General features: G+C 40.0%; 1 protein-coding gene across 2 annotated transcripts in view; it reads left to right on the top strand.

The window, feature by feature from the left end:
• Positions 1-18,434, top strand: part of LOC109459446 (KRAB domain-containing protein 5) — a 144,282-nt gene that overhangs the window by 80,216 nt on the left and 45,632 nt on the right. The window contains exons 6-7 of one of the 2 annotated variants that reach the window (XM_074315926.1): positions 10,296-10,380; positions 12,422-13,698. The exons of the other annotated variant lie outside the window; for it this stretch is intronic. Coding sequence (XP_074172027.1) covers positions 10,296-10,358 — 63 coding nt within the window. The 3' untranslated portion in view covers positions 10,359-10,380; positions 12,422-13,698. Of the gene's footprint in view, positions 1-10,295; positions 10,381-12,421; positions 13,699-18,434 lie in introns of those variants that run through there. 2 annotated transcript variants of the gene reach the window in all.

Genomic DNA, 18,434 nt, shown 5'->3' with positions numbered 1-18,434 from the left:
TGAAAGGACAACAACTTGACTTGGAAAAAAAGGCCTGGAAGTACACACTGTTCCCCAATAAAGACCTGTTCCCCTTCCCCAATAAAAAAAAAAACTTTAATAAAAAAAATCTCCATAGTGTTTTATATTGACCTTCACTTTCCCTTTTTGTGAAGTGATCTGCATCCTTCACTTTACGTTAAGGATAATCATAGAAATTCATTGTCATAAAGTATTGTTGCCTGAATCTTAAACCTCAATTTCCACGCCTTATGTTTGATTCCATATTAGTACTTTGATGTGGAGCTCAGATCTGTAAATTGAATGTGCTTACTAAGCGTTATAAAGGGGCTGTCAGTAAACTGGGGAAATTTTTTTCTATATTCTTCTATAATGTCCTCTCTTCTCTACTGAGCACAATGCTGAGTGGAAATTGTAGAGTCCCCAGGAAGAATCATGTTCCTTTTTTCCTGATAAACGTGTCACTGTCTCAAATCAAGATCTTGTCAATTTTTGGAGCGAAGAAAAAGCTCCATAAAGGGAAGATACTCAGAACACACACTCGCTTCCACCCAGGTAAGTGGGAATGAACAAAGCAAATGACACAGATGACAGGGCCAAGATTCAAGGGGGATGCACACCTTAAAGTGTGGTTTGGGAAGATGTGCTTCAATGGAAATGATTTTGAGAAGCCCAGGGTTCTTTCTGTTGTTGTCACAGAGGAACGTATCCTGTCGTACTCTGATCCTACTCCCACATCCTCTAATACCTCTCCTTCTGCTCAAGGGACCTTCTAGCACATTCCCAGTGAGCCAAAGGCCTCCCCATGGCCAGTGAGGGTCTGCATGGTTTCACTGTACTTCCACTGCTATTGGGCTTGAAAAAAATCTGTGCACATCTGGAGTTCCTACATGGAGGCCAAAATGTGAGTTTCCCCTCCCCAATATTTGGGTTTCCTTGCCTGCTACAGATAACCTGTAAATTTGCTACAATCTAGGGAGTGTGGGTTATACTGACTCCCCTATCGAATCCTAGGCAGAGCAGTCCCCCCCTGCCCCACCCATGGAGGTTTCCTCCTGGGCGAGACCCTGAATCCAGTTGACAGAAATGGCCCTGGGTCCTCCCAGTGTTTAACCCTGGCCACACAGTAAAATATCCTGGGCTACTCCATGAAGATATCGTTGATGCTGTGCCCTGCCACAGACTGACTGACACTCTGGGGGTGGGATACAGGAGATGGTAGCTGTAAAACCACACGGGATGCCATCAGGAACTCCAGGCTTATAATGACTTTGCTAACCATAGCTCATCAAACTTTCATGCACTTACAAACCACAGAGCATCCCAGAAAAACAGATTCTGGGGTCCCCACACTCATGTTATACCTCCCCATGTGTGAGGTGAGGCCAGTTAATTTGCCTTTTTAACGACTACTAAGGTGGGTGCCTTAAGACCCCATTTCCAGCAGCATGAAGCCCGAGAAAGGAAGCTCACCTGAGTCCGGTACACGCAACTCTCCATCTCAACACAAATACTCGTTCCCAGTGAAGGTCACATAGCAGCTTCTCAAGAGAGGACATTCTCTGCTCACTGTGTGCCTCTTGAGAGGGGACAGAGAGGGCAGTGGTGTCTGAGTAAGGGTGTGTGGGAAAAAGCATTCACTCGTTCATGAAAGCAGCGTTAATTGAGTTCGACTTCCTCTGAGAGCTCCCAAGAAACAAACTGTTATTTCCCAAGAACTTTCCCATTTCATGAGACTTTCCGCACCAGCAGTGGAGTGGCTTACTCTGTGCCCATGTGACCTCTTCCTTGTGTTCATGTCTCCATTCATTCCCACCTGTCTGGATTTCCCCCTATTTTCCCCTCTCTTTACAGGTCCAGGGCTTCTTTCCTTGTTGCAATATAGAGATCAAAATTAGCTCAGAAGAGATTTCAATTTATAAAGAAAAATGGAACATGATATGCTGTGCTTTTCCAGAACACGTTCACAGTACATTGTCCAGCTGAGAAGAAACAATATTAGAGATGGGTCTAAGAAAGTATTTCAGAAATTGCTCAACTGACTGTCTCAAGTTTGCAGAGAGCTGGGTCTCTTCCACAACTACTGAATCAAAAGCATGCAGGTGAAACACAGAATCAGATGTTCCTAAAACTTTTCCATAAGGTTTCCTGACTCCTAACACCACTCACCCGGCACTAATCAAGCATGAAGTGTGCAGAAATCATGATGGGGGAGTCTAGAGTCAGTATGCCCCATGAGGAACACTTCCTTCCCAACCAAAACAGCTTCAGTGGCTCTCTCACAAACTGATTTGAAATGCAGACAAGGAAGTCAGTGGCCCCCAAGAAACTCACAAGGGAAAATGCAGAGATAACAGAGTTACCGATTTTTAGAGAGAAGCAGTTTCCTGCAGTTCTCCAACTTCACGTCCCTGGCAAGGCCCGCTGAGCAGGGTCCAGGCATTCCTGCTTCTGAGAAAATTCTATGGCCACATCCTTGAGTGTCAACCCCCCCTGAGAGGAAAACACAGTTCACCAGTGGACAAGGAGAGAGTTCACATTGTGACAGAAAAGTAGAGAATCAGAGAGACACAGAAATTAACCTGTCCAGAGCCAGTGTCTTGACTGATCCATGTAGATAATGTTGAGGCCTTTACATATGCCTATTTTTAATGGAGTGAAATTGAAATAATATAAGTTTAGGCATGTGAAAGTACAATTCAGTGGCATTTAGTACATTTAGAATTTTGTACAAATATCATTTCTAAAATATTTTTATGTGACACAACGGAAACCCTTTACACGAAGCAGTTGTTTCCCATTTCCCCCTTTTTGCACTCTCTGTAAACCACTAATATCCTTTGTATCTCTATGGATTTTCTTACTTAGGACATTGCGTGTACATGGAATCGTGTGAAATGTGACCTTTTGTGTCTGGCTTTTTCACATAGAATAATGTTTTCGGTGGTGTCATGGTTTCATCCATGGTGTCATGTGCATCAGGAAGAAATTCATTTTTTATGGCTGAATAATCTATTGTACAACTATAACACTTTGCGTTTATTCATTCATCAATTGATGGACATTTCAGTTGTTCCCAGCTTTTGTCTAATGTTAATAGTGCTGCTGTGAAGTTTGTGTACAAATATGTGTTTGAATACCTGTTTTCTATTCTTTTTTGCACCAACGCAGGAGGGGAATTACTAGATAATATAGTTAAATTTGTTCCGCCCATGCCACACAATTTTCCACAGCAGCTACACCATTTCATCAATAATGTATCAGAATTCTAATTTCTCCACATCTTTAAATACGTGTTATTTTCTGTTGTACTATAGTCATCTTAGTGGGATTCAAATGATCCTTCATTGTGATTTTGATTTTGAATTTTCCAAATGAGTAATTTTGGTGAACATCATTTTATGTTTTTTTGTTTGTTTGTTTGTTTTGCTTTGTTTTTACCACTTGTATATCTTCTATGAACAAGTGTATATTTAAGTTCTTTGCCCACTCTAACTGGTTTGTTTTTTATTTTGGTTGTTGAGTTGTAGGAATTCATCAAATATCATGGATAATAGTAGACCCTTACCAATATGTGATTTGCAGTTATATTCTCCGATTCGGTAGACTGTGTTTTCATTCATGCGATAGTGTCCTTTAATGCACAAACAATTTAGATGAAGACCAATTTATCTTCATGTTTCTCTCATTTGCTATTGGTGTCATACCGAAAAATCCACTGCGAAAGCCAAGGTCATGAAGATTTAACCTTAAGTTTTCATCTAAGAGTTTTATAGTTTTACCTCTTACAATTAGCTCCTACATAGCTCCAAGGTCTTGCCTCAAATATAACCATTTTTATTTCAAACACCTGCTGAATGAGAGTCCCTAAATCAGGGGTGTCAAAAGTTTTTTCAACGTTTTTTACCAAGGGCCATATGCGGTAAAATACACAAACAGCCGGGCTACTCACTCGAGGTGAAGTACATATTGCCTCACCTGGTTTATTTAAGTAAACTAAATATATTTTTGGAATTTGCTGCGGGCTAATTAACAATGGATTGTGGACCGCAGTTGGCCCACAGGCTGCAGTTTTGACACCCCTGCCCTAAATGAACACCAGGGTTTTTGTGAGATGGAAATGCAGTGAATACGGAATGTTTACTGTTAGAAAATTAGGTTTAATTTACATTTTAGAGCTAATCATGGAGTGACAGCAGAAGAATGGTGGTGTGAAAGGTCCCCTTGATTTCTCCCATGAAGTTACAACAAGTTGAACATCTATAATTGAACAAGGATTCCCTGTGCAATGCACATCTGAGAGAACCGAGTGTTGAAACATCTGAAGGAGGGTGAATCAGGCAAACGGGAGGAAGAGATGGGTGCTGCGGATGCAGCCCGGTCCTTCCTGTGGGTCTCATGAGAGAGGAGGAATCACGCTGCAGAAGCACTCTGTAGCCCTGACCATTCCTATCTGAATGATCAGAATTTAATAATGTCTGAATCCAGCAAATGGGGCAGAGATTTATACAGAAGTGTGACAGCTGCATTCTAGTAGCCTTCATTGCCAGGCAGAAAACAAAGCCATGGGGCCTGGCTGCCAACCTCCACCCTCCCAGAGCCAGCAGCAGGCCCCAGAAGAAATAGTGGTAGTGGGTGTCCTATTACAAAGCAAATATCTATTGCCCTGAGAACTTGAGAGACAGTTCCTGAGGGGCAGACCAACACTGCAGCTAATCCCAGTGACAGGTAGAGATACACAGGTAAGGCAGCTGACCTCTGGAAGTTGCCATTATTTGGAGGAAAACAAAGCCACAATCACACCAGAGGTCTCTCCCAGCCCACCCTCCCCTACCCTTCATGGCTAATCCTAGTGGGGGCACCTGGTACACCTCAGAGAGTGCAACACTGCTTCTGGCTGCATGGGCAGCACAGGGATTTCAGGAACTCAAACCCCATTGCCATCCACATTCTCCCATGGGGTTGGTGCCTTCCTACTGCGGTGACCTGGTCACAGAGGGGAAGCCCACCTCCTGGGGGAATACAAGGCATGTTGCACTACCTAGCAGAGATCCAAGAAGCTGGAGGTGTGCAAGAGGAAATAAAACACTGTGCTCCCACACCACATACTGGAAAACAAAAGAGAAAGACATATTCTTATCAATCTGGTGCAGAGGTCACTCTCATAAATGTCATGGCAGAGAAATAATCCATCAAATACCCAGAAAATCCAGGGTAACAAGACAGCTCAGAAAGAAAATGAAAAATCTCCAGGAAATAAGAGATGGACATATATGATGTAATTGACAGAGAATTCACGATTGCAGTTATGGAAAAACAAAATGCAAGAAAGTTCAGGCAGTTTAATGAACTCAGAAATAAAATCAATGAAGAAATGGAATACTTTACCAAACAGATTGAAATTTTAAAAAAGAACCAAATAGAAATTCTGGAGCTGAAGAACTCAATAAAGAAGATGAAGAATAAAGAAGCCAGCTTATGAAACAGAGCTGACCAGATGGAGGAAAGAATTAACTGATTTCAAACAGAAAAATCTGGAGATGATGGAAGAGAGAGAGACACAAAATGAAAGAACTCTACAGGAACTACTGTGTTTCCCCGAAAGTAAGACTGGGTCTAATATTAAGTTTTGCTCCAAAAGACGCATTAGGGCTTATGTTCAGGGGATGTCATACTGAAAAATCATGCTAGGGCTTATTTTCTAGTTAGGTCTTATTTTTGGGGAAACACGGTATCAGGCTCTATCAGAAAGAGCAATATGAGAATAGTGGATATACCAGAAGGAGAAGAGAGGGAGAAGGGAACAGCCTATTCAAACATATAGTCAGTGAGAACTTCCCGAAGCTATGAAAAAAACTGGATCCTCAAATCCAAGACACCAGCAGGAGAGCCAATTATCTCAATTCAAAAAGGCCTTCTCCAAGGCACATTATATTAAAATTGTCAAAAATTAATGACAAAATTAATTCTCAAGACAGCCAAAGAAAAGGAGATGGTAACCTATAAAGGAACTCCTATTTGATTATCATCAAATTTTTTGGCAGAAACTCTACATGCTTGGAGAAAGTGGAATAAAATATTCAAACAATTAACAGAGAAATTACTGGCCAAGAATAATGTATCAAGCAAAGCTGTCCTTATATATGAATAAGTAATAAAGACCTTTCCAGACAAACAAAAGCTGAGGGAATTTTCTATTACAAGGCCTGCATTACAAGAAATACTGAAGTGGGTTATTATACCTGAAACTAAAAGACAAAAGTACGTAAAATTATGAGTAAGATGTGTAACAGAAATGGGAAATGGCAACCACTCTTCAGAGTAGGACACTATGCACTTAAATATAACATAAAGGTTAAAGGAGGTAAAAATATTTTTAAAAAAAGACTAGAAGACAATAGTGACTACAACTTGAAAATGAATTCACAGCATAAATAGGGATAATTGGTAACAAGAAAAACATAAAAGGGAAAGGGGTAAAGGTCTGAATTTGCAAAAGGGAATGGAGATAAGATACATGCAGAAAAAATGGACTACCAAATATAGATATTTTATCTATGTGTATCCATATCTATATCTATAGATATAGATGTTATAGATACGAAACTTTCTTTTACATAAACTTAATGGTAACCAGACAAATAAAACATGCAGAAGTGACACAAATGACATTTAAAAAAGGAAACATAGGAATAATCATAGAATACGACCAAACTGAAAATAATGGAAAGAAACACAAGGGCAAGGAAACAATGGAGACATTGAGCTACCAGAAAACAAAAGATAAAATAGCAATAGGAAATCCTCATATCAGTAATCATCCTATGTGTAAATGAACTGAACTCACCAATATAAAGGCAACCAGTGGCAGATTGAATAAAAAAACAAAACTCAACCATATGTTGCCTTCAAGAGACAAATAGAGGCTCAATATGAAAGGGTGGAAAATGGTACGCCAAGCAAATGGCATTCAGAGGAAAACAGTTGTAGCCATACTTATAGCTAATGAAACAGTCTTCAAGGTAAAAAAGATAAGGAGACAAAGACGGGCATTTCATAATAATAAAGGGGACAGTACACGAAGAAGACATAACATTTATCAATGTATATGCTTCTAATCACGGAGCACCAAAATATACAAATTAACTACTAACAGAACTAAAGGGAGAAACTTAATAATGCACATTTATAGTAGGGTAGGTAAATACACCATTCTGATCATCCAAACAGAAAATAAGGAAATATTGGCCTTAAATGACACATTAAACTAATGGACCTAACCTACATTTACAGAGCCATTCATCCCAGAACACCAGATTATACATTCTTCTCTAGTGCACATGAAACATTCTCAAGGATAGACCATATGTTGGGACACTAAACAACCCTCAACAAATTTAGGAAGATTAATATCATACCAAGCATATTCTCTGACCACAATGTTTTGAAATTGGAGATAAACTGCAAAACGAAAGCGAGACAAATAGAAGTATGTGGAGATTAAATAACATGCTACTAAAGACCGACTTGGTCAAACAAGAAATAAAAGGACAGGTCAAAAGATACATAGAAACAAATAAAAAGGAAAATAGAAAATTTGGGGGATTCTGGGAAAGCAGTGATTAGAGGGAAATTTATATCATTACAGGCCTATCTAAAGAAATAGGAAAAGTCCTAAATAAATAATGTAATATTATATCTTAAAAAGCTAAAAAAAGAACAAATTAAGCCCAAAGTCAGCACAAGGAAGGAAATAATAAAAATTAGAGCAGAATTAAATGAAATAGAGAATAGAAAGACAATAGAAAAAAATAATGCAACTAAAAGCTGGTTCTTTGAAAAGATTAATAAAATTGACAACCCCCCCTGCCTAGATGCACTAAGAAAAAAAAAAAGAAAAGACACAAAAGAATCAGAAATGAAATTGGAGAAGTTATGAAGGTTACCACAGAAATACAAAGGATCATACAAAAATACTGTGAAAGACTATATACCACCAAATTCAATACACTAGAAGAAACAGACAATGTTTCTTAGAAACGTATGACTTTCCTAGACTGAATCATGAAGAACTGGAGAAATTTAAATAGACTGATCAACAGTAAGGAAACTGAAACAATCATCATTCAAAACCTCCCCCAAAACAAAAGTGCAGGACCGTATGGCTTCACAAGTGAATTCTAGCAAACATTTAAAGATGATTTAATACCTCTCCTTTTAAATGCTTCCAAAAAATTGAAGAGGCAATTATTTCCTATCTCATTTTATGTGGCCAACATTAGCCTGATACCAAAACTGGGGAAGGATAACACAAAAAAAGAAAACTACAGAGCAATATCTCTGATGAATACAGGTGCAAAACTCTGAAACATAATACTAGCAAATTGAATACAACAATTCATTAAAAGGATTATATATCACAATTAAGTGGGGCTCATTCCAGGGGTGCAAGGATGGTTCAACATATGCAATTCAATCAATGTGATACTCCACATAAGCAAAATTATGGATAAAAATCATATAATGATATCAATACATGCAGAAAAGCATTTGGCCAGATACAGCATCCATTTAAGATAAAAACACTTAGTAAATGGGTATAGTAGGAAAGTACCTCAACATAATAAAGGCCATATACGACAAACTGTCAGCTAATGTCACACTTTAAGATGCAAAACTGAAAGCTTTTCCTCTAAGGTCACTCACAGGACAATGATGCCCTCTGTTACCACTGTTAGTCAACATAGTACTAGAAGTCCTAGCCAGAGCAGTCAGGCAAGAGAAAGAAATAAAAGGCATCCAAATTGGGAATGAAGAAGTTTTTGCAGATGACATGATTCTTTATATAGAAAACCTGAAGACTCCAACAAAACACTAGTAGAAAAAATGAACAAATACAGTATAGTTGCAGGATACAAAATCAATGTACAAAAATCCATTGCATACCTATGTACTAACAATAAAATTTCACAAAATGAAATGAAAAAAATATCCTTTCACAATTGCAACAGAAAGAATAAAATACCTAGGAATAAAATTAACCAAGGATGTGAAAGACCTATACACTTAAAACTATAAGACATTATTAAGAGCAGTTGAAAAAGACACAAAGAAGTGGAAAGATATTCCATGTTTATGGATTGGAAGAATCAACATAGTTAAAAATGGCCATATAACCCAAAGCAATATACAGATTTAATGCAATCCCCATCAAAATCCCAGTAGCAATTTGAAAAGCAAAAGAGCAAAAAAATCATCAGATTTGTATGGAATCACAAAAAATCCCAAAGAGCCAAAGCAATCCTGAGAAAAAAGATCAAGGCTGGAGGTGTCACACTCCCTGGCTTCAAATTACACTACAAAGTGAAAATAATCAAAACAATATGGTATTGGCAAACACACACACACAAAAACCAATGGAACAGAATTGAGAACCCAGAAATAAATTCACATATATATGGGCAAATGATTTTGCAAAAAGGAGCTGAAAGCATGCAATGGAGAAAAAAACAGCCTTTTCAATAAATGGTGCTGGGAAAATTGGGAAGCCCCATGCAGAAGAATGGAACCAGACTGCTATCTGTCACCATACACGAAAACCCTAAAAGGATCAAAGACCTAAATAAACGACCCGAAACAATAAATTGCATGGAAGGTAAGTACTAAACTTATGGACATTGGGTTTAGAGAGAACTTGACGAATTTGACCTTAAAAGCAAGGGAAGTAAAAGCAAAAATAAGAGAATGGGACTATATCAATGGAAATAGCTTGTGCACAGCAAAAGAAACCATCAACCAAATAGTCAACCAAGCAAATGGGAGATGTTTGCAAACTAAACCTCTGATGAGGGACTAATATCCAAAATATCTAAAGAATTCATACGAAAAAACAAACATTCCAATTAAAAAATGGACAGAGGACCTGAACAGACAGTTTTCCCAAGAAGATATACAAATGGCCAACATATATATGAAAAGAAGCTCAACTTCACTAGCTATTGGGGAAATGCAAATCAAAATCACAATGAGATACCACCTCACACTTTTTAGCATGGCTATTATCGACAAGGCCAGTCATAACAAGTGTTGGAGAGGTTGTGGAGAAAAGGGAACCCTCATACGCTACTGATGGGGAGGTAAATTGGTACAGCCTCTATGGAAAACAGTATGGAGTTTCCTCAAAAACATTCAGAATAGAATTATCATATGACCCAGCAATCCCTATTCTGGGGATCTACCCCCAAAATCGAAAACATTTATCTGCAACGACCTATGTACCCTTATGTTCATTGCAGCATTATTTACAGTGGCCAAGAGATGGAAACAACTGTAATGTCCTTCAGGAGATGACTGGATAAAGAAGATGTGGTACATTTTGTGGTAAGAAAAGGTGAAATAATGCCATTCTCGAGAACATTGATGGTTCTTGAGATTATCATGTTAAGTAAATGAAGGCAGAAAAAGTAAAGAGGTATATGATTTCAGCCATGTGGGTTATAAAACTGAAAGAAACAAATAAAAAAGACAAACAAATAAACAAAAGCTCATAGATAGAGACAAGAGTTTAGTGGTTTCCAGAGGATAAAGTGATGGGGAGAGGTAGAAGAGAGTAAATTGGATCAAATAGATGGTGATGGAAAGAAATTTGACTTTGGGGGTGAACACACAATGCAATATACAGATGATGTATTACATGATTAGACATTTTAAACCTATATAAGTTTATTAACTAGTGTCACGCCAACAAATTTAATAAAAATAAAACTATGTGTTAAAAGCCCTCTCTATCCCTTAGTTCTAAAACTGAACTTCCCACTCCGTTATAAATTATTCCTGTTTTGGAGTCAGAAAGACACTGATTCAGTTGTTTAACTTCAAATGCCTTTATAAAATCAGGCAAAGCCACTTTTCACTATCAGTCTTCTTTTCCAGAGTTTCTTAGGCATTTGTTCACATTGATGTATCAGTACACATGTAGTCTCTTTAATCCTGGTTTATAGAGCTGAAAGGGCACCAGATGGGGCCCGTAAATAATCCTTGCTGACCAACATTGCTGATAGCACAGTCTCCACCCTGTCTCTAATCCATGACTGAGTATACATCCCTTCAGAGGATGATCACCTCAAAGCAGCCTCTGTCTTCCCAAGTTCCATGTCACTACCTCATCCAGAGACATGTAATCAGGATGTCTAGTATGTGAACAATAAATGCAAATAGTAAAACTAGTTTTCAACTTTTCAAGAGCATCATTTATACCCTTAATAATTTTCAACTTGTAATATACAAGTTGATAGATCCTTTCCGGTCTGCTGGGGCAATTCTGAAATGGTGCTGGCAGGATTTGGGATCAACTAGAGCATAACTGTACATGCTACAGAAATTTCTAAAAGGTTACTTCCTGTAAAGGGCATTATTCTGGTATCCTTAGAACAGATACCAGTTTCTGAAACCTTTAAAGTGTTTTTTTTCCCTAACATTTTATTGGTTTTATTATTTTAATGAAATGCTTGGACTCAAATAAATTGAAACTTTGGAAGATAAACTGCTCTTAGGCAAGCAAACAACCTACCCCCATCCCTCTCTTTTCCCGGGTTCCCAGGACTGAGCTCACTTCCCCTGAGCTCTGCTGTTGCACACAGACTGACTTGCCATTTTTCTATAGATGAAATCTTCCACCAGTAGGGATGAGAGAAAACATACTTCATAGAAGATGGTGACTGCCAGATAGTGCCCTAAAAATTATTATGGGTAGACAAGAAGTTGTTGGATATTCAGTAATTTAGTTTACTTTCTTTAGGGCTCATCTTACAGAGAATATACCTCCCTACTCAATGCCCTTAAAAATACTGCAAAATTAATGATTCTTTAGATGAAAAGAAGTCTCAATGTCTTATCAAGATTATATATTTTACAAGCTTTGTTATCCACACCTGACAGAACATTCAGACATAGAAAACAAAAAAATGGTAAAATATATTACAATTTTAAAATTAAAAATAAACTTTCCAATTATTCTCTGAAAGAACATATCATGAATTTGAAATTACATTATATTTAGGTATTATTGACCTAAGTATATTATGATGTGAACAAGTTTATCTCAAAGGTATCTGAAGGTAATATATTTCAAGTGTGGAATACAACAAATATTTTATATACGCAATTCATGACAAATTTTCAAAAAGTTGTTTCTTTTTTAAAAGCAATACTTAGTGACCTAAAGTGTCACATGCCTTAGTCCTTCAAGTCTCATGTCCCAGAAGTGTTGAGACAGGGACTTGGGCCAGGGGTCGAAAAAAATGCCAGATGGCCAGGAGGAACCCTGGATATGCCAACCACAAGAATGCCACCACCCTATCACCCCTAAAACAAAATGCAGAAGTGGCTGATTATTTTCTCCTGTCCAAACTTTTCCATACAGATTTCTAACCACTGCTCCGCATGTGAAGTTATTGAAGGTTTGACCACTCTACCATCTTCCTGGAGTGGCCATACTAACCACTGCACCATCTTGGCGCCAGTTTGGAGGAGTGAGCATGATTACCAGGCAACATAGCAGTAAAGGAAGCCTGCCTTTTTCAAAAAGCCCATTGTTTTCAAAGAGCCCACTCTTTCCTGCAAGCCCATTTTTGTTCCAAACTTATAAAAGCAGCCAGGCAGAGCCAGCCCCCTAGTCAGTTCGGAGGACATTTCTTTTCTTTGGGCCGCCAACCTTGTGCTCAAGCATAAGCTTAATAAAATGTGTCTGGAAAATTTTCTCAGGTTTCCCCTGGATTTCTATCTTGGGGAACCCAAGAACCCCAATGCTGGTAACAGTCTCCCTACAAAAATCTCTGGAACTGAGCCGTGTTGAGTCTTGGCCTCCGTGGTGAATGAGGAATAGAAAAGGAAATGCCGTTCTGTTGGTGTCAGTATGAAACTGCCTATTCTACCCAGGGAGAGCTTTGTATTTGACATTCTAGTTCGTAATCCCCACAGACAACTGCAGTTCTTGCTTAAACTGCTTAGATTAATTTTAACTGCAGAGATGTTCCCGGATCCCATCCCCTCCTCACGTCTACCCCCTCACCGAGATCCTAGTTCCCCCCAGTTGCTTTAATCTTAGTAGCAGTACTTGCGTGCAACCAGCAGGGAAAAACAGCTTTTGATGTAAACTGTTTTCAACTTGTTAAGAGGAAAACATCTGAGTTTCCAACACAAGTGACTCATATAACTCTAAGCTCTTACCTTAAAACTGTTACACATAGCTGTTAGCTTTCTGAATGTTGGAGACCTTGACTTAATGTTAGGTCTCTAAATGTTAGGTCTCAGAGACCTTGACTTACAGACAGCACTATGTCTGCAAGAAAACAAAATGTCTGTTGGCCTGCACCTGCAGACAGAGCCAAACCTGCGATAATAGAAAACTCTGCAAAACAGGTACTGGCTTGCAGGCAGTCAACATTTTCTGTTTAAACAGTGCTACCCTGTCAGCGCAGCCCCTATAAGACCTTCCTCAACCCCTCCCTCGGGGCTGCAAGTCTCCTTTATGTGCAGCCCAGGCGGTAGCTATCATTGTTCAGCCCGATAGACTTTTTTTAATAAAATAGACTTTCTCTTAATCAACTTTCTTAACTTGCCTGACTGTGCACATTCCTTTGTTGGCTGACCTATCATTTGGTGCAGACACCCAGGAGGGTTTAGGCCAGAGAGTATAGGATTGCCCCTTCTCTTTCTCTTCTCCCTCCCCCAGGCCTTGATCTGCTCTCTGGCTACCCTCCCACACCTGCCGCACCTGCCATAAGGTAAGGACGAGGTTCGGGACTTTCTCCCTTCCGTTGCTGACATCCCAGACAACATCAGGCCAGACTCTCACACCGGGTGAGTGAGACCTCCTATTCTCTCCTTGGACCTTCTGACTCTCCAGTTTTCCGCAAGTCCTAGTGCTAGGCTAGAAGGTTCTTCCAGGCCTGGGGGCCCAGATCCTCCCAGTCTGAGGACGCTCATTCTGAGGCGTGATCTCCCCTCTCTGTATCTGTGGAGGATGAACACCGGGATTGGCTGAAGCCACCTCCTGTTCTCCTAATAGGAGGCTCTCCCTTCACCCTTCTCACTCTATCTCTGCGAACCATGGGGACCTACCTCACATTCGGTCCCTGCCAAATCTACACCTCTTGGTTTTCTCCTCCACAACTTACACACCCTTGGGCTCAAGGGAGAGATCTGACCCAAACGACTTATTTTCTACTATAACACAACTTGGCCCCAATATAAACTAGATAATGACTCTCAATGGCCCCAAAATGGGACCTTTAATTACACCTCTCTCAGGTATTTAGATAACTTTTGTCACCGCAACGGAAAATGGTCAGAAATTCCCTCTCTCCAGGCCTTCTTCACCCTTCGAGCTTGACCCTCCCTCTGCCAAACCTGCAACACTTTCCAAATTCTCCTAGCCCACTCTAAGCCTTCTCCTCCTCCAGATAAAAATCCCTCCTTTGACCCAGCTGAAGATTGGGCCCCTCTTCCTCTGCCCCACACCATACTATCCCCTCAGCCTAAACCTTCTCCCTCAAACTCCAGCTCCTCATTTCAGGAGGATTTAGTTCTGTAAGTACTAGTTTATGTAACTCATTAGTTTCATTTGCCTCTGGTCTGTCTTTTCTGTTTTCTTTTGCCTTTTCTATTTGTGTCTTAGACACCAAGCTGATCGGGAGCTCTGTATCTATACCTTCTGTGAGCCCCCTAAGTCGTGTATTTAAAATTGGTACACCAACTCTGTTTTCAGGAACTTGACAAAAGTAAGTCTTAAAAGATTTCTCTAACTCTCAGTAACTTTCAAAGTCTCACAGATAACCTCAAATGTAAACAAAGGGCTGCTGCTGTCTCTGCTTGAGGCTGACATAACTGAAGAGGAAAAAAGAGGCACTTTTATCTCTCTCTTTTTTTTTTAAATTTTTTAAATTTATTGGGGTGACAATTGTAAAAGAGGCATTTTTAAATCCAGGCGGCAAGTCCCCCCACTCCTTATTACAGCCTCCTGAAGTTGTAAGGACAACTACAAGATCTTAGGTCCTCTCTACAATTGTTGGTGGTTCTGTTTATACATATAGTCTCTAAGGTCTATACTTGTCTGTGTTTTATACATATTATAATGTTTTTGCTTCCGGATGGTATTACCAGTTTATAATATCAGATTAGCTAAAAATAAAGAGATTAAGAGCTTATATTAATTAATAAAAACTAACTCAACTACTACTCAGGATCACGTGATCTAAGGAAATAGTTGATACTAAAGCTGGTTTCTTGGTTTTACTAAGTTGCGTTAATTGATAAAAGTTATTAACTATTTAGGTATTTCAAAATAACGAAATACTGCAGTATCAATTATTGGATAGGTCTGAGTTTATCTATTTCTGGCTTCTTGTCACAAGAATGTCAAAAGATAAATTAAGATCTGTTAATGAATATATTATGTATTTCATTACAAAAGCCTATATTTTTGAAGGTTACAAAATACATTCCTCGATTTACCAGGGAAAGTGTTAATTACTTGCTTTTGGTTATCAATAAAAATTAAGGTTATGAACCTAATACAAAATTCGAGTTGAGTTTTCTCTCTCTGCTAAGTAAGACAAAGTTTGTTAGACTACTGGTCTACTACTAATATTATAAAACGTTTACTACCTTAAAAAAAATGATTATATGCCATCACAATAATTTCTATGTTTATGTTATCTTAATCAGGTCCTTGGTTACTGAAAAAACAAACAAACCTAAATCTAACAACTAAGTCTTGCTAATAGTTATATAAATTTCTATATTCTAGGACTGTTGGTGTTCATGTGCCCTTCTCATGTCAGACATAAGCAACTATAAAAAAATAATTTGACTGTTTTTACCAAAAACCTAGATAAGTTAGGGTAAATTCATTAAGCTTGGTCTAATATTTTCCCTCACCTGACAGGAAATTATAGTAATTCTGACCCATTGTTGCATCTTAATGAAAAGCCATAGAACCTAGAGAAGGCCAGGAAATTTGTTTAAATATCTTTAACAACCGAGGCAGGAAAAACAAATAGTAAAGGAACAGTGAGACTAGAGACAAGGCCAGAGACAGGCCAGAATTTTGGCTAGTTATAGACAACCCAGGACTGAAGCCACCTCAGGGCACCCCAGAAGAGGAAACGACTGATAAAAGGAGGCTGCTTTGGATATGGAGGCCCAGACCATTGGAGTAAGGAGTGTCCTAATCCTCCAAAGCAGTCGTGCCCCTGTGCAAACTAAAATGACACTGGAGGAGGGATTGCCCCCTGTTCTGAAGGGAGCAGGGACCAACTCCCTCCCCACAAATGGCTGTTATCACTGTTGGGCCTGAAATTCTCAGCAGCTCCCAAGCTGTTCTCATCACAGGGGTGGAATTGTTGGTGATCCTTGACATGGCAGGTCAGCCTGTTAATTTCCTGATTAATATAGAAGCCATTATTTATTCTTTCTTGACCACTCACTCTGGACCTATTTATTTCCTCTAAAACCTACTCAGTTGTAAAAACAAAAAGCCCCTAGATTTGGGCTCATTTTACTCAGCCTGTTCCTTACCATTGGCCTATGCCTTAGACAGACTTAAAAGGGACTCTAAAATGTTTTGTCAGGAGACCTCTAAGCCCCAGCTCTAATTGCTGCCCATTGCTTTGGATTCTGACCTCAATTCTGTTATTTTCTATGTTATTAACTTGGGAAAAAGTCCAGCAGGCACTCAAAATGTAAGGACTGGCACCTCCCCCAGGCCGACTCCTCTGCACATTACAGTCCATTAAAGTTGTAATGTTGTGAAGTAAGAACCAAGTACTGTTAAAAGCCTAGAGGGGGAGGGGTCTCTAACAGCCCAGTCAAATGGAAGGGACCCTTCCCAGAGCTCCCAAGCACCCCAACTACTATCACAACTACTACACACAGCCGGGTTCCCTTCTCTTCGAATCAAACCTGTTTTATTAAAGTCTCCACAGGACTCCCCCAAAAGAAAGACTATTGCTTCTGTTCCTTTGAGCCAACTGAAGACCTGAAGCTCCTCTTCGAACAGACAAACAAGTCACTCTCCCCGGACTGATAAGCACTCATAATTACCCCCAGACTCCTGGATCTGCTCTTTATTACCTTTCTCTTCCGAGCTCTAGGTTTCATCTTTACTTACACCCCAGCAGGGCTCCCCGTCTCACTCTTAGGGATCCTGGTTATAATCCCGTCTCTCACCTTTACTGTTCCTCTTCTCATTCTCCTTGGGCTACTCCTATTTGGACCATGTCTTTTTAACCTTCTTGTCAAGTTTATCTCTTCCAGAATCGAGTCTATTAAACTGCAGATGACTCTTGTACACGGCTTCCAGCCCATCCGCATGAGGGACTCTATAACCACCTTCAGCCCCTTGGATCGGAACTTTGACTTCCAGCTCAACACCCCTAATTTAGTTCAGTCAATAGACATGGCTGCCCGGATTTTCGGAGCCCAGTCATTCCAGCGTCCCCCATTCCTCAGGAGGATCCGACCTCAACCTTCCTAGCCTTCTTAGTTTAGCCACAGAGGACTGACAGAGCCCAGGGCCCCCGGTTCCCTCCTGCCCCACAACAGCGGAGACCAGGGTAACTCTTCAGGTGGTAAGTAAGCCAATCTCCTTCTTAATAGACATAAGGACCACCTACTCTGCCCTCCCCAAATTTTCGGGGCCTACTCATCCTTCCCACATCTCCATTGTTGGGGTTGACGGCCTTATCTCACAGCCTGTAAATACCCCTGCCCTAACTTACGCACTTCATAACTTGGGTTTCTGCCCCTCATTTCATATAGGAATATTAGGGCAAGACATTCTTTCCAAATTCAGTCTCCTTTCAATTTCATCCGCCTGACTCTGAACCCATCCTCCTCCTTGCTCTCTCCCCCTCTGACACCCCGATACAGATCTCCATACCTCTGTCCTTGTTGATCCTATTTGGGACCCTCCACGCCTTCTATCACTTCACACCACTGTCCTGTCAAGATCAAGCTGCGTGATCTAGCCAAACCATCTGCACTACCTCACCTCTCTCACGCACCAACAGGGCCTACAGCCCACCATCGACTGACTTCTAGCTAGGGGTCTTCTCAGGCCTACCTACCCCCCATATAACACACCTATCTAGCCCGTCAAACAACTCGATTGATCCTATAGACTCGTTCAAGATCTCAGAATAATCAATCAAGCTATTCTCCCAACGCATCCCATCATCCCCAACCCCTATACCCTTCTTTCTCACATCCCCCTGATACCACTCACTTCACTGTCCTGGACCTCAAGGATGCCTTCTTTACCATTCCCTTACATCCTCACTCCCAAGACCTCTTCGCCTTTACCTGGACTAACCCTAACACACTATGTTACTGACAACTAACATGAACAGTCCTTCCCAAGAGTTCAGGGACAG

The sequence above is a fragment of the Rhinolophus sinicus genome, linkage group LG11 (genome assembly GCF_036562045.2).
Source record: "Rhinolophus sinicus isolate RSC01 linkage group LG11, ASM3656204v1, whole genome shotgun sequence".
In the NCBI taxonomy this organism is placed as follows: domain Eukaryota; kingdom Metazoa; phylum Chordata; class Mammalia; order Chiroptera; family Rhinolophidae; genus Rhinolophus; species Rhinolophus sinicus.
This window is presented reverse-complemented; position numbering and strand designations above follow the sequence as displayed.